General features: G+C 39.2%; 1 protein-coding gene across 2 annotated transcripts in view; it reads left to right on the top strand.

The window, feature by feature from the left end:
- LOC117984641 (ATP-binding cassette subfamily G member 4-like) overlaps positions 1 to 12816 on the top strand; it is a 49509-nt gene extending 36693 nt beyond the window's left edge. For both annotated transcript variants that reach the window (XM_034971264.2, XM_034971265.2), the window contains exons 4-10: positions 895 to 1040; positions 5341 to 5579; positions 7049 to 7159; positions 8032 to 8183; positions 8558 to 8744; positions 9417 to 9673; positions 10191 to 12816. In XM_034971264.2, the coding sequence (XP_034827155.1) occupies positions 895 to 1040; positions 5341 to 5579; positions 7049 to 7159; positions 8032 to 8183; positions 8558 to 8744; positions 9417 to 9673; positions 10191 to 10535 (1437 nt within the window). In that variant the 3' untranslated portion in view covers positions 10536 to 12816. The remainder of the gene's footprint in view (positions 1 to 894; positions 1041 to 5340; positions 5580 to 7048; positions 7160 to 8031; positions 8184 to 8557; positions 8745 to 9416; positions 9674 to 10190) is intronic.
- The last annotated feature ends 1794 nt before the right edge of the window (positions 12817 to 14610 follow it).

The raw sequence follows: 14610 nt of genomic DNA, 5'->3' as shown, positions 1-14610 counted from the left end.
TTTGCTTAGTGGGGTATTATTATAATATATGTTTAGATTTCCATGCTGTGATTTTCGTGGTCCTAAAAGATTTTCTAGTCTATATTTTCAAAATGTCTTCAGCTTTATTCTGGCTCTTTACTTTTTTCCCGCAGTTTAGTCCAAAATTTTGGTGAAATAGGATGGATCTCTTACCTATTAATCACATCAACTTTAATGTAGTCACAAACAAAAAGCTTTATTTCAACTTACTTCCATGAATTTTATTGCAAAATCATTTATATTACAAGGCAAAAAGTCTTAAATGATTCACAGTCCAAATATTAATACAAAAAATTCGAAGCATAACATCTGTTGTGATTTTACCTAACAAAATTATTACATATTTTAGAAGCAGAAGTGCGTAACTGCAGTACCAGCTAGTATTACAAATAAACTTATTTCGTAGCATAATGGTCGAACTCAAAATACATCTATCATTTTTCTCCATTGCTTTGGTGCATACATACGCAAGTCAAAAAATATAATTATGGTTCTCCAAATTTTTAGAATGTGTTCAGATACGACATTATGCATGTATTTATCTTTGCAACGAAAAGAGATAGAAATACTGGTGTCAGCTTGGCAGAAAGAGCCCGAAATGCTCATTACCTTTATGTAAAAAAGTGAGTTTGGTCGGAGGTACACATCCGACCTTATGATACTAGAGTCGAGAAATATACAACATATTTATTATGTTGTAGGTACCTGCTATAATTTCGTCATTAAATTATTGTGAAAGTAATCAATAATAAATTATTTCTTAGTGACTAATAATAATAAATAGTGGGTCTTCCAAAACACCTAAAAGTACGCGACGACGCGTTGATTTTATTGTTTTATATAATGGAACTACCCTACCCTCATTTTTTCCAGGTAGATGAGATAGTAACCTCACTAGGCGTGTCTCAAGCGCGGGGTACGCGAGCTGGGAGCTTGTCGGGGGGTCAGAAGAAAAGGCTGGCGATCGGGCTCGAACTAGTCAGCGATCCGCCCGTCATGTTCCTTGATGAACCTACAAGGTACCTATCGTATTTAAAATTATTATTTTGTACTGAAACCACATAGCTATCTAAGTATTATCTATCACTAATTCAGTACACATATTATAAATGCGAACGTGTTTGTTTGTTGGTTTATTGGTTTGTCCCTTCGATTACGTCACAACTGCAACGGAGCAACGCGCGAAGGATAGACGTGAATTTTTGCATGGGTATAATTAAAGACCCTGGAGAGTGACATACCTAGGATACTTTTTGATTATTCCGGAAAATAACAAAACTTCCAAGGAACGTGACTAATAAAAAACAGCCAAGTGCGAGTCAGGCTCGCGCGCCGAGGGTTCCGTACTACAGTCGTATTTTTGCGACATTTTGCAGGTAAATCAAAAACTATGATGCATAAAAATAAATAAAAATCTATTTTAGAATGCACAAGTGAAGCCCTTTCGTATGAACCCCCACTTGGTATAGTTATCTTACTTTGAAAATTGAAAACACTAATTATTATTAGTTCATGACCACAATTTAACCCCACCACCAGACCACGATTGGGAAGGCACTGGCCCCTAAGACACGGGATTTCCTAGTTTAGGGATCAGGATTCCAGGGAGTTGATTACTGTACTGAGTTGTTTAAATAAATAAATAAATTTAAAAAAAAAAAATGTTTTTCTGTGATGTAACCACAAATTCACGGTTTTCAGATTTTTCGCCTTATGTCTGCTATAAGACCTACTTCCTGCCAAATTTCATGATTCTAGGTCTACGGGAAGTACCCCGTAGGTTTCTTCACAGACATACAGACAGACAGACAACAAAGTGATCCTATAAGGGTTCCGTTTTTCCTTTTGAGGTACGGAACCCTAAAAAAGCCCTGACTCACTGCCTAAAATATCAACACCCAGCCCAACCCCTTGAATCTAGAAAGCTGTTTGAACAAAGGTTCTCGTGCAGATAAGGAATAAGGTTGGATTTTTCGAAATTCCTACGGGATAAAGAGGACATATATTCGCTGAGTCACGTTGTAGTAGGTGGGGCATTGACCCCGAGTTTTGCACTCTATACATTGCGGGTTTGATAAATCTAAATCACTAAAACTATAAGATAAGGCAAATGGTTATTGGCATTGGATTATGTTTAAGTAGTATAATAATAACGCTAAGTTTTTGCTAGCATTCTGGTTACACTCTGTACATTTAAATATATAAAAGAAAAAGGTGACTGACTGACTGATCTATCAACGCACAGCTCAAACTACTGGACGGATCAGGCTGAAATTTGGCAGGCAGATAGTTTTTATGACGTAGGCATCCGCTAAGAAAGGATTTTCTGAAAATTCAACCCCTAAGGGGGTGAAATATGGGTTTGAAATTTGTATAGTCCACGCGGACGAAGTCGCGAGCATAATAGCTTGTCTATTCTAATTCTATGACCAAAAAAAAACAATAAAAACTAGATTGACTCGTTTTCATAAATAAAGGCCTGTTCTATAGCACAATTTATGGTAATGAATATCGATTCGCAATATGAAATATCTAGATAATGGACTAAGAGCCAGCGCGTGCCAGACCTTCCTTAAAGTTTAACATGTTTTAGAATGTCCGGCAGGGGGTAGCCACGACACTAAGTGTCTGGCAGTGCATCACGTGATTTCTAATACTATTCCGAAGAAAATATAAAAAAAATAGATTTTATAATTTGACGTAAGATTTTAGATACCTTTATTATCTGTTATCTCCCAAAGGCGCCATGATCCAAACAAACGTTCCTCCCAGTGTTGGGGACAATACGCAGAGAAACTTTCAGCTTTTATAAAATAACTAAGGTCTGGCACGCGTTGGCTCTCTCTATATAACGTTTACTCGTATAAATATATTATTCCAAACAGGTTACGGCCTATAATAATGAGGACCTTGCCCTGTCATTGCGAAAATTTGATGCGATTAATTTGTTAATTGCAGTCGATCGGAAGAATTGATCCTTTTCCAAATAGCCGTTATCAAGAGTACATGTAAATTCCTCCTATATTTGCTAAAATCTAGTAAAGTTAGATTGGGTTAGGTTAGATTAGAACATAAATATACATTTGCCCAGCCGCAGGCCGGGCGCGCTTAGGTTCTGTTGGGTAATATTCCCAACTTAGTTTGTAGCGATAGCTGTTGACTGTACCTGTACAGCAGTTAGTTATTCCATAACCTTGTTCAAGTTATTTTTGTGAATCCTTGGTTCATTGCCCGACATAGTATTTGAACTATTATTATAACTGAAACATTGTCGTTTCGAACTATTATTATAACTGAAACATTTTCGTTTCAGTTACAATAATAGTACTCTTGAAATCAAACCTTGCAAAATTTTGAATATAACGTGTGCCATAAAATTGTCGCAAAAATAGATTTTTTTCCGCATAATAATTACTTACACTGGTTGGTCTCAGTAGCAAATTTGTATTTACAAATCACCGTTTTCAGTATTTGTATTCGCCCTCAAGTTTTCGCACATTTCAGTATTTCAGAATCAGTTTTCTTGAAAACTAAAATTTGAATTTATTTTCATTCGTACATACATTACATACATTTATTTTCATTCGTATATACATACATGCCAATTTCAATTCCCAAAATGTTGAATTCGAGGAATCAAGGATCAGTTTGAGGCGACCACGCGATTACTTTTTTAATACATTGTTTTATTTAAATTTGCGATAATTACCTACATTATGCATTGTGCAAATATTTGAAACTAGCTGATGCCCGCGACTTCGTACACGTGGATTTAGGTTTTTAAAAATCCTTTGGGAACTCTTTGATTTTCCGGGATAAAAAGTAGCCTATGTCACTCTCCAGGTATTAAACTATATCTACCCATGCAAAAATCACGTTAACCAGTTGCTTCGTTGCGACGTGATTGAAGGACAAACCAACAAACAAACACACTTTCGCATTTATACTAGGGGTAGTGATGTCAATGCTAATTTCTTGTCTCTTAAATGTATATTGATATTTTTATGTTATCTGTTAATTGGGTAGCAACATCTAAATATACTGTTAAACAAAGGGTTTTAACCTTTGACTCTCATCGCTATCGGAGCTCCTTGCAATCCACAAATCACTGTGCGATATAACGAAGGCCAAAGCACAATCTTATCAGACATTGACTTGGAATTGACCAAAGTAATGAGACTTATCAGTTCTTTATTACTATTATTTACTGGACTATGATTTCTTAGTATTTTATTATGTGTCATGTATTGTCATGTTACATAATTTTACTAACGAATATTTGCATTTTACCGTAATCGAGCTACTGGTTTTCGAAACCGGTTCGATTTTAATAAAACTTTATCGCAAACGACCATTATTCTAAATCCATAATACTACGTGGTATAATGTACGTACGATATATACCTATCGCGGGCTTCAAACCAGCATAGGGGCGAATGTATTCCGTCCTTCGCAGGAGCGGGCGTATTAACAAAAATGCGCATTTTCTCTTTTAATGACATTCAATTCCAATACCTATTAGCGGGAGACAGCCTATTTCATCATCATCATCATCATCAACCGATAGACATAGGTTCTCTTGTAGGGACTTCCACACGCCACGGTCTTGCACCGCCTGAATCCAGTGGCTCCCTGCAACTCGTCTGATGTCATCCGTCCACCTGTTGGGCCTCATAAGAAAGCTAAGAGTCACTCAGCGGACGATGGAGAGAGCTATGTTTGGAGTTTCCCTACGTGATCAAATCAGAAATGAGGAGATCCGTAGGAGAGCTAGATTAACCGACATAGCCTAACGTTGCGAAGCTGAAGTGGCAATGGGCAGGGCACATAGTTCGGAAAACCGGTAGACGTTGGGGTCCCAAGGTGCTGGAATGGCGACCTCGCACCGGAAGACGCAGCGTTGGAAGACCCCCCACTAGGTGGACGGACGACATCAAACGAGTCGCAGGGAGCCGCTGGATCCAGGCGGCGCAAGACCGTGGCGTGTGGAAGTCCCTACAAGAGACCTATGTCCAGCTGTGGACGTCTATTGGTTGATGATGATGATGATGATGATTCTTTATTCCTACCATAGACATGATTAACATACGAATAGAACCTTGGTACACGACATTTCGTATATTTAAACTGCTCCTAGCTAACCGGTCCCGGTCTCATGGGATGAGAAATCTCATGGATCTCTATATTTTTCCGGGACAAAAAGTAGTCTATGGCTCTTTTCAGGTCTTTAACTTTACTATATCCATAAAAGATATCACGTTGATCCGTTGCTACAACTTTTGCATTTATTTAGTTGTGATGTAGAATCCTTTCTTTCAGTGGGCTGGACTGCTCGATATCAAAGCAGCTGATCTACCTGCTGCACCTGCTGGCTCGGCAAGGGAGGACGGTGGTCATCAGCATGCACCAGCCCTCAGCGATGCTGCTGCACATGGTGGACCGCCTGTACGCGGTGGCGGCCGGGAGGTGCGCCTACATGGGCTCCGTGCCTCTGCTGTTGCCGTACTTGGAGCAGATGAACCTCATTTGCCCGCCATATCACAATGCTGTAGACTTTTGTTAGTATACATTTCTGGATCACCTGTGCTATTTTAAAAAACCGGTTAAGTGTGAGTCAGAACCGCACACGAAGGGTTCCGTATCATCGAACAAATATAAAACTATTGTACTTTTTTTTACGAAGGTTCCGTACCCGAAGGGTGCCAATGCGATCCTATCATTAAGCCTCATCTGTGCATCCGTTCCATCCTGTCTATCTATCTGTCTGTCTGTCAGCGGGCTGTATCTCACGAACCCCAATGAGTAGAAAATTTACATAGTTATGTTATTAGTAGGTAATTTTATAGCCGCAATAAAAACAAAATATATGTAATAAAAATTTCAAAATGGCCGCTAAGGTAAAACTAGGTACATAATCTTGTACCATGGATGGTACGCAACCCTTCGTGTGTGAGTCCAACTCGCACTTGACCAGTTTTTTAAATTTGCATGGCGGCCATTTTAAAATTCGCCATCTTGTGTTTTATTACATATCTACACACTGTAAAAATTTCAACTCTCTGTCAATAACGGTTCATGAGATATACAGCCAGCTGACAGACACGACGGCGCGGCGGGAAGGTTAGTAATAGGGTCCCGTTGACACCTTTCGGGTACAGAACCCTGAAAACTCGTAATTTGTCCAATAGACGCGAAAAGCTGTGTGTGTGTGTTTGTGGGTGTGTGTACGTGTGAGTGTGTGTATGTGTATGAGATGAGTATTGTAATATGGCAATATAGACTACATAAAAGCTTTAAGTAGATACACTAATGTATTATAGCTACTAATAATCCAGATGACCAGTAATTCACTATCCATATTAGTAATTTTATTGGAGTAGGTAAGTAAGTAGAAGTGTCACTGAATCTCAAGGCAATTAGAATGCAATAAATACCTTTATTCAAGGTTTCTTTTATAAGTCATCACCATAGGGCATGAAATAACTTACATCTAACACATACTTAACAACACAAAAAATCTTTGCCGCTACAAAGTGGGTATAGCTATAAACAAGACAAAGGAAACGTGATCGCCTGTGCTCTGTGGCATAGATAATATGAAATGATTCAGGGGATGAATTTAATAGTACAGATATAGAACATACCTACAGAATACATAAGGCTCCTCCGGAAAGACGTTTAAATAAATAGCGACTCCCGATCGAATTTATGGCGCGGCGGCAAATCTCAACGGAGTCTAGCCAACTACGCAGGAGAATAGTGTACAAACTACAAACACAGGTGCAATCCTTTGCCTCACTCTCGTAGTCTGATAAGACGCAATCCGACACGATCGGAGAGAGATCAGGCGCAGGACCAACGGCTCTCCGAGGCACAAGGTTGTAGCATCCCCTTTTCTCAACTCCAGACTTTTGAGTACTGAAAATTTCTTGACGAAAACCCCAATAGCTTTTTTTCAGTCCGACGCGGACGACGCCACGGTCGATCTCTTTTGAGCTAGAATTATTGCATAATATTTTTGTTTCAGTTTTAGAAGTATGTGCGGAGAACGAGGATAGACTAGTGCAATGTTCGCGAAATGGAAAAAGTGAACAGTGGACACAAAATATTCCCAATGAGACTGATAGGAAATTAATAGGTAAGATCCAAAGATATTAGATATTTTGATGAACTAAAAAGCTCCTGCATAAGTCGCATGTTCTTGGAGTCTGGCAAATCACATAAATAACCTGCAAGAGTTTTCAAATCAAGCTATATTGCGAAGGCTTATCACCAGCTGCGCGATTGCGGAAGAATGACAGCTATAATGTCACGATCGCAATCACCTCGGATTGGTTGACGCTCGCTCACTATTGGCTACAATGCATTGTTGCAACAAGGATCGCACAAATTCAGCCAATCAGAACAATTGAGATTGTAATAATGATTGATGCAGGTTTTAGACAATCGCCCTACTGAATTGCAAGAGCCCAAAAAGCTTCGATCGTAGAACCAAAAACGCTTTTAGCACACCGACGCTTTAATACGTGGTAGAGAAATGATTAACGACTACGCGGCAATGGCAAAGGCATACCTAAAGACGTTTATCTTTTAGCTATACCTGATGTGCGCAAAATAAGTAGTCTAACATGAACACGAGGCGTATAAATGCGTGCTTGTGTATTTATGCTCAAATCACCATTGTTGCACGTAGATTGGACTACTTATTAGTTATTTTGCGCGCATTATACCGTGTGTGCATACGATGACGTCCACGGCTGGACATAGGTCCCTCGTAGGGACTTCCACACGCCACGGTCTTGCGCCGCCTGAATCCAGCGGCTCCCTGCGACTCGTCTGATGTCGTCCGTCTACCTATTGGGGGGGGTCTTCCACCACTGCGTCTTCCGGTGCGAGGTCGCCATTCCAACTACTACAACTATGTGCCCTGCCCATTGCCACTTCAGCTTCGCAACCCGTTGAGCTATGTCGTATTTTGTAATAATAGTAGGTAATTCTTTTATGTTTCAGAATATAAAAGGAGTAAAAGTGATGAAGTATATTTGACTTCCTTACCCACCCCCAAAGAAGACCCAACTCGTAAAATATTATTAGCTCTTAAAAGCACGTACCCTACATCGCCTTGGAAGCAGTTTGTAGTATTAACTTGGAGAGCATTATTGGTAAGTTAAAATGTTCATTTCAAAACAACTCTACCTCTTCTCTAAACTAGCTACATTTTTGGACAAATGTAATTACTTAGTTCTATTTCACCATAATCGCTTATCAAGAAGTCCCTTAAAATCACTATTACACTTTTTATGCAAGATTTACAATAAGTATTATTGTTAAATGGCATTGAAACCTTAATTTTGTACAGCACACAAAAAGGCTACCTAGTGCATTTACTCTATTTTATTCACCAGCTCCTCAATTTATTGTAATGGGAAATTAATTTAATAATTTAATTTTGGTCTTTATCAGGAAAACAACCAAATTCCTTCAATTTTCCACAAAACATATTTCCTGAAATATGTGTTTCTTATTTTGTTTTTAGTCTGTCTGGCGCAGTCCGTCCTTTACAATTATGATGACAGGTATTCACTGCTTAATGGCATTTTTCATTGGATTTCTATACTACAACGTCGGTGAAGATGCGAAGTACGTGCGTGACAACTACAACTTCCTGTACTTTAGCCTCATGTTCCTTATGTTCACGGCCTTCAATGCAGTCACTATTAGTTGTAAGTACCTATCCTTAGCCTTTCGAAAACAGTGTTTAGGGTACACGAAGGGTGCCATTGCGACGAGACCCTATTACTAAGACTCCGCTGTTCGTTCGTCAGTCCGTCTATCCGTCCTTCTATCCTTCTGTCAGTGGGCTGTATCGCCATGAACCATAATAGATAGAGACCTCAATTTTTCACAGAATGTGTATTTCTATTTCTGCTATAACGGTTCGACAAATACAAATTTAAACTCAAATCTAATATGAGCTAGTAAGGCGTTTGTGCCCAGTTGCACTTATTACCACTGGCCACTCGGAGAAATAAATATAAGAAATATTTCCTATCTAATCAATATTGCAAATAAGTAACTCAGTTGATTGTGCGCGGAGTCCCTAGCAATACTCATCCTCGCTCCTTTCCGATTCCGAAATGACAAAAATTGGGACCTATTTTGCATCACTGCTACCACTATTCATAATTCGTTGGCCAGATTCCGTTCTTCTGAACTATTATAGTGACAATTATTAGTATAGTTTAGACAATTAGTTATAAGAAAATTTAGATTAGAAAAATTAATTATTTCAACCCATTTCATTTGAGAATTTCCTCCATCACTTCAGTGTGATTGTCAACAATTTGTAAATGTTTGTCTACAAGACGGTACTTTAGTGTCATGTTTTTTCAAAGTTCCAGAACAAATTCCAGTTACAAGAAGAGAGCACTTCAACCGATGGTATAACACAGGAGCGTACTACGCATCAACGCTAGTATCCGCTTTGCCCACACAAACAGTGTGTACGATGTTATTCGCCTGCATCACATACTGGATGACGGGGCAACCAGCGGAGTACATCAGATTTTTCATATTTTGCTGCACGCTTATGCTAGTATCCTTCGTTGCACTATGCATCGGACTTTGCAACGGCTCCATGTTTAATGTGAAAGTAAGTCCTAAACGTTTGTTCTTAATTATATGATGAAATCCACGCAATCTGCGTGGATTTCATCGGTACTATTTAGCATGATCAGCATCAATCAACCTGTCCTCCGGCTCACTCCACTGAGCACGGTCTCCTCTCGGAATAATAAGAGTTTAGCTTTAGACTACAATCCACAACGTTGGCCAAGTGTGGATTGGTAGACTTTCACACACTCTCACGGTTCATACACTCTTGAAAACATGATGGAGAATTCTCAGGGATGCACTACGGTGTTCCTTTACCTCATTGGTGAAGGAATACCGTGAGGAAACTTGCATATCTGCAAGCAAGTGTTTAATTACTTACAACCGGACTCCGGAAAGTAAGAGGTGTGTGCCTGAGGTCAAACTCTGGGCGCCCCAAATAGGAGGCCAAAGTATTTATTAACCTGAAAAAATTATAAACATATTTTAAAAAGACACATATTTAGATTATCACATATATAGTAACCGTTGATAATGGTTAATATTTCTGTTTTTAGAATGGCGTTGTCTTCGGTCCGTTCTTCATTATGCCATTCACAATATTCTCCGGGTTCTTCCTCAGATACAGCGATGCGCCATCGTTCATCCGATGGCTATTTCAACTATCATTTTTGAAGCATGGACTAGTTGGATTAGTCATATCCATCTTCGGACTGGACCGTCCTAGGCTGACCTGTTCAGATTTATACTGTCATTATTCCCGACCTTCACAATTTCTAAAGGACAATGATATGGCAGGAGAAAAGTTTTCAATGGCTGTTATATCCCTTCTTGCGATAGGATTCGTATTTATCGCGTGTGCCTACATAGTGTTAAAAATAAGATTGAAAAGCAAATGGTGATATAGGTAATAGTTTTCTTAAACTGTGATTTATGACAAAGTGTATTTTTTTTAAGTGATTGTGACTATAGCCGATTCTGGAGTTGGCAAATGTTTTGTGTACAATGTAGATAATAAATGTAAGACAACAAACCAAACTAAGTTATAATTTATAGGTAGGTATATTAAGCTAGAACAAACATTCCGACCTTTAAAATAATATATGTGCATCTGTACTTTAAGTGACTATACAATCTCCAGAACTCTGATACAATAATGTACCGTCTGTTACAATAATGTACCGTCTGTTACAATATATCTACCGTCGTAGGTAAATCTTGTTGGGCTCTGGCGACTCACGTGACACACCTGCACATTAGCTTGATTTTAGCATCTAGATTTTAGACTGGCAACTTTCGAAGTGTAGCAAAATATGATGCGCACAGACTCGCATTAATGAAAACAGGTGCTAGAGTATTATCAACGTAACTTATTACCTAAATTGAGATATATTGTGATGACTGAGGCACCTAAAACAAAAATAATTTTCCTATAAGAACACACTACTCGTTGAAATTAACTTTTCACGCTTAGCCAAAGTATAGAAAAGATGTAAACGTGATTAGTCACGTTACTCGTGAGACTAAGAACATTTTGCATCAATTGTTTGAATTTAAGTAATATTTTATTATGTTAAAGTCGCAGCCGCAAAATTTTGAAAATCTAATTTTTTAGTATACCACAAGAATCTCAACCACGAAGTAATAATGTTTTGACTTTTATTATATTTTTACGCTTAAGTACAGATGTGTTGCAAAATGGAAATGCATTGTAATTTGTAACGGACAAATCATCACAAATAGACACCAAATAGGTAGTTCGCTAGAAAATCCTAGTCTTAATGGCGTGGCATTGTTAAGTTGGTAGGGTTTTATTTAAAAACTGCTCAATTTTGTTGCATTTAAGATAAGTTGGTGGAGATAGTTAAAATACTAACATAGAGTATTAAAAAAGATTTGGTTCTGGATACTTGTATAATAAGCGATGAATCCCTTTTAAAAGAGGTTTCGCCTACACGTGTAAATTTTGTTTCTGCAATATACCTACAGTTTCGTCTCAAGTCACATCAATCCTGAAACACAGCGCTGCAGTTAACAGCGGTTTTGTGCTGCGTTCGTGCTTATGCATATGTATTTTGTTTTTTCTCACAGGTAGGTACTGATGTGTGTCACTCAGGGCCAAAATATTTTGCTCTCGGCGGCGTATATTAAATTCCTTGCTACGCTCAGTATCCTGCTTTAGAATCCTTTGTTTCGCCCTGAATTCAAAATAACGCCCTCGACGAATAAATTGTACTTGTTTGTAATGTACATGTACTTATTTATATTTTAATAGCAGAAGCAAACGAGAAGTTTTGTACGATACAACCACATCAAATAAAACATACATAGGTACATACATAAGTAGGTACTACTACTAAACTACTACTACTACTACTACTACTACTACTACTAAAATCGCAACCCTTCCTTTTGGCTTTGCCACAGTTAGGTAATAAATGTATCCCATCCCACACTTCTTTTATTTTATGTGAATGACAACGGAGGCTTTAATTGCTCGTGAGTTATTCTCCTTGATTTCTCAGATTATCTCTGAGCTTGATTATAATGCTAATGTAGGTACTCATACAAAGACTTTAAGCGAGAAACGCATCACTGAAATGTAGTGGAGACAGAAATTACTTTTTTGCGCGCACCAGGATTTGGGACTTACCTATACTTACTTAGTTTATCTTGTAACATTAGAATAAGCGGTGCGAGCAATGGTTCACTTTCTTACTTCGCAGAATTGTTGATCTCTAAAAAGTTGCAAATTTTTCTTTTTTCGCTTTTTCTCCCATTTGGAATAATGACTAATTCAGACCAATTTCACTACAATGAAGCTAAGTTAAAAGAAATGGGCGGGGATTTGCGCTGGGTAAACTAAACTCACTTGTGCTACCTTAGTGCTTATTTTGAAAGCTGATCTCTATGGCAATAGTTTAAGTACCTCATGCCATGCTACAATAATACAAATTACCTATGCCTTGAATGAATCATATTTTCATTCGTCTACAGAAGTTACCAAAAGTTTTTTTTTTTGTGGAAATCAATATTGTATTGATTAAGAAAGACTTGTAATTTAACGAGATTATGACATAGGTATGTATGGCTAAATGTTATTTATGTTATTTTTCCATTTTGTTATTGTATATTACATTAAAGTGGTGATTGTAGCAAATTATAATATTAATTGTTACACGACGTTTTTTTTTATTTCATCTTATTTAATACAGCATAAACTACATTTTAATGAGAAATAATAATAATGTTAGAATTTCTATAGGAACTTAAGCTTAAGTGTCTGTAGGGGATATGTTCGTAATTAAACACCCTATGTATATGTATATAAAATATATTCACAATAAACTAGATAAATGCTAAATAACTTTAAAACTTATAACTATTTGATCGACCGGGGCTTCGTAGCCCCTTGCGCGCGGCCTCTTCGCGTCAGAGTGTAGAGCTCACTGGCGTCTCGCCCTAACCCGACCACCAGCCGAACCGCAGCGGAAAAACCCGAAGTCTGCGCGTCCGCCACATCAGCCCCCCCGGAGACCTTTAGGTCGTAAATTTCGCAGGGAATCTAACGCGCCTACCAGAGCGAGTAACATAAGCAGGCCTAGAGACAGGCGGTTCCGGAGCCGCGAGTGCAAGAGGGTCAGGTTCGGGATCGTGCATGACGTACGCCGGTTTCAAACGATCTATGGAAACTGTCACGACTTTTCCCGCGATGTCGATCTTGAAAGTTTTCTCTGAACGGTCAACAACCTTATACGGGCCAGAATACGGTGGCTGTAACGGTCTGCGAACAGCATCTTGCCTTAAAAATACAGCAGTAGCGGAAGAAAGATCCTTGTGAACGAAGGTTTTCGAACTACCATGACGCACTACAGGTGTCGGTTTCAGGTTTCGCATATGATTGCGAAAACGAGACAGAAAATCGCTGTAGTCTGTGACTTCAGGCGTAGAAGGCAGGAAAAGATCTCCAGGTAATCGTAAACTTTCGCCATATACTAACTCTGCGGAGGTCGATGCAATATCTTCTTTCCAGGCACTGCGTATTCCAAGCAGCACTAGTGGAAGCACCTCATACCAGTTTTCATTATCATGACACATAATGGCAGCTTTAAGTTGGCGGTGAAACCTTTCTACCAAACCATTTGCAGCGGGATGATAAGCAGTAGTGGTTAGGTGGTTAGATCCGGTCAGTTTAGCAAGCTCTTTAAACAAATGACACTCGAATTGCCGTCCTCTGTCCGTTGTTATCTGCCGCGGACACCCAAAACGAGCAACCCATGTGCACACAAAGGCACTGGCTACCCTCTCAGCTGTCATATCTTCAAGCGGTACCACCTCGGGCCAGCGCGAAAAACGGTCCACCGCAGTCAAACAATAGCGGTAGCCATGCGATATAGTGAGCGGCCCAATCAGATCTATATGGACGTGGTTAAAACGTGAAGATGGAGGAGAGAAAGCATGAACTGGAGCTCGTGTATGTCGTGCTACCTTCGATCGTTGGCATGCAATGCAGGCTTTAGTCCAGGCTCTGCAATCTTTACGTAAGCTAGGCCAAATGTACCTTTCTGCCATCAGTCGTATAGTAGGCGCAGCACCAGGATGGCTTAAGCCGTGGACTAATTCATAAGCTCGTTTGCGGAACTCAGGTGTTAGATATAGACGAGGTTTCGGACCCGAAACATCGCAATACACTTTGCATGCGCTAGAATCAGAAACTCTGATTTTCTGCAAATCCAGCGAAGACGAAGAAGTGTGCAAAAGATGTCTCAACTCGGTGTCTGTCTCTTGAGAAGAAGCAAGCTTGTCCAAACTAATGTCATCAGAAATAGCTTCGATCCGAGACAGCGCGTCAGCTACGACGTTGTCGTGTCCGGATATGTGTCGCACGTCGGTCGTAAATTGTGACACGAAATTGAAATGTCGAAACTGACATGGAGAACACTTTTCCGATGCCTTACGAAAAGCAGCAACAATAGG

The sequence above is a fragment of the Maniola hyperantus genome, chromosome 8 (assembly GCF_902806685.2).
Source record: "Maniola hyperantus chromosome 8, iAphHyp1.2, whole genome shotgun sequence".
In the NCBI taxonomy this organism is placed as follows: domain Eukaryota; kingdom Metazoa; phylum Arthropoda; class Insecta; order Lepidoptera; family Nymphalidae; genus Maniola; species Maniola hyperantus.
Note: the sequence above shows the minus strand (reverse complement) of the source record. Positions and strands in the feature narration are given on the sequence as shown.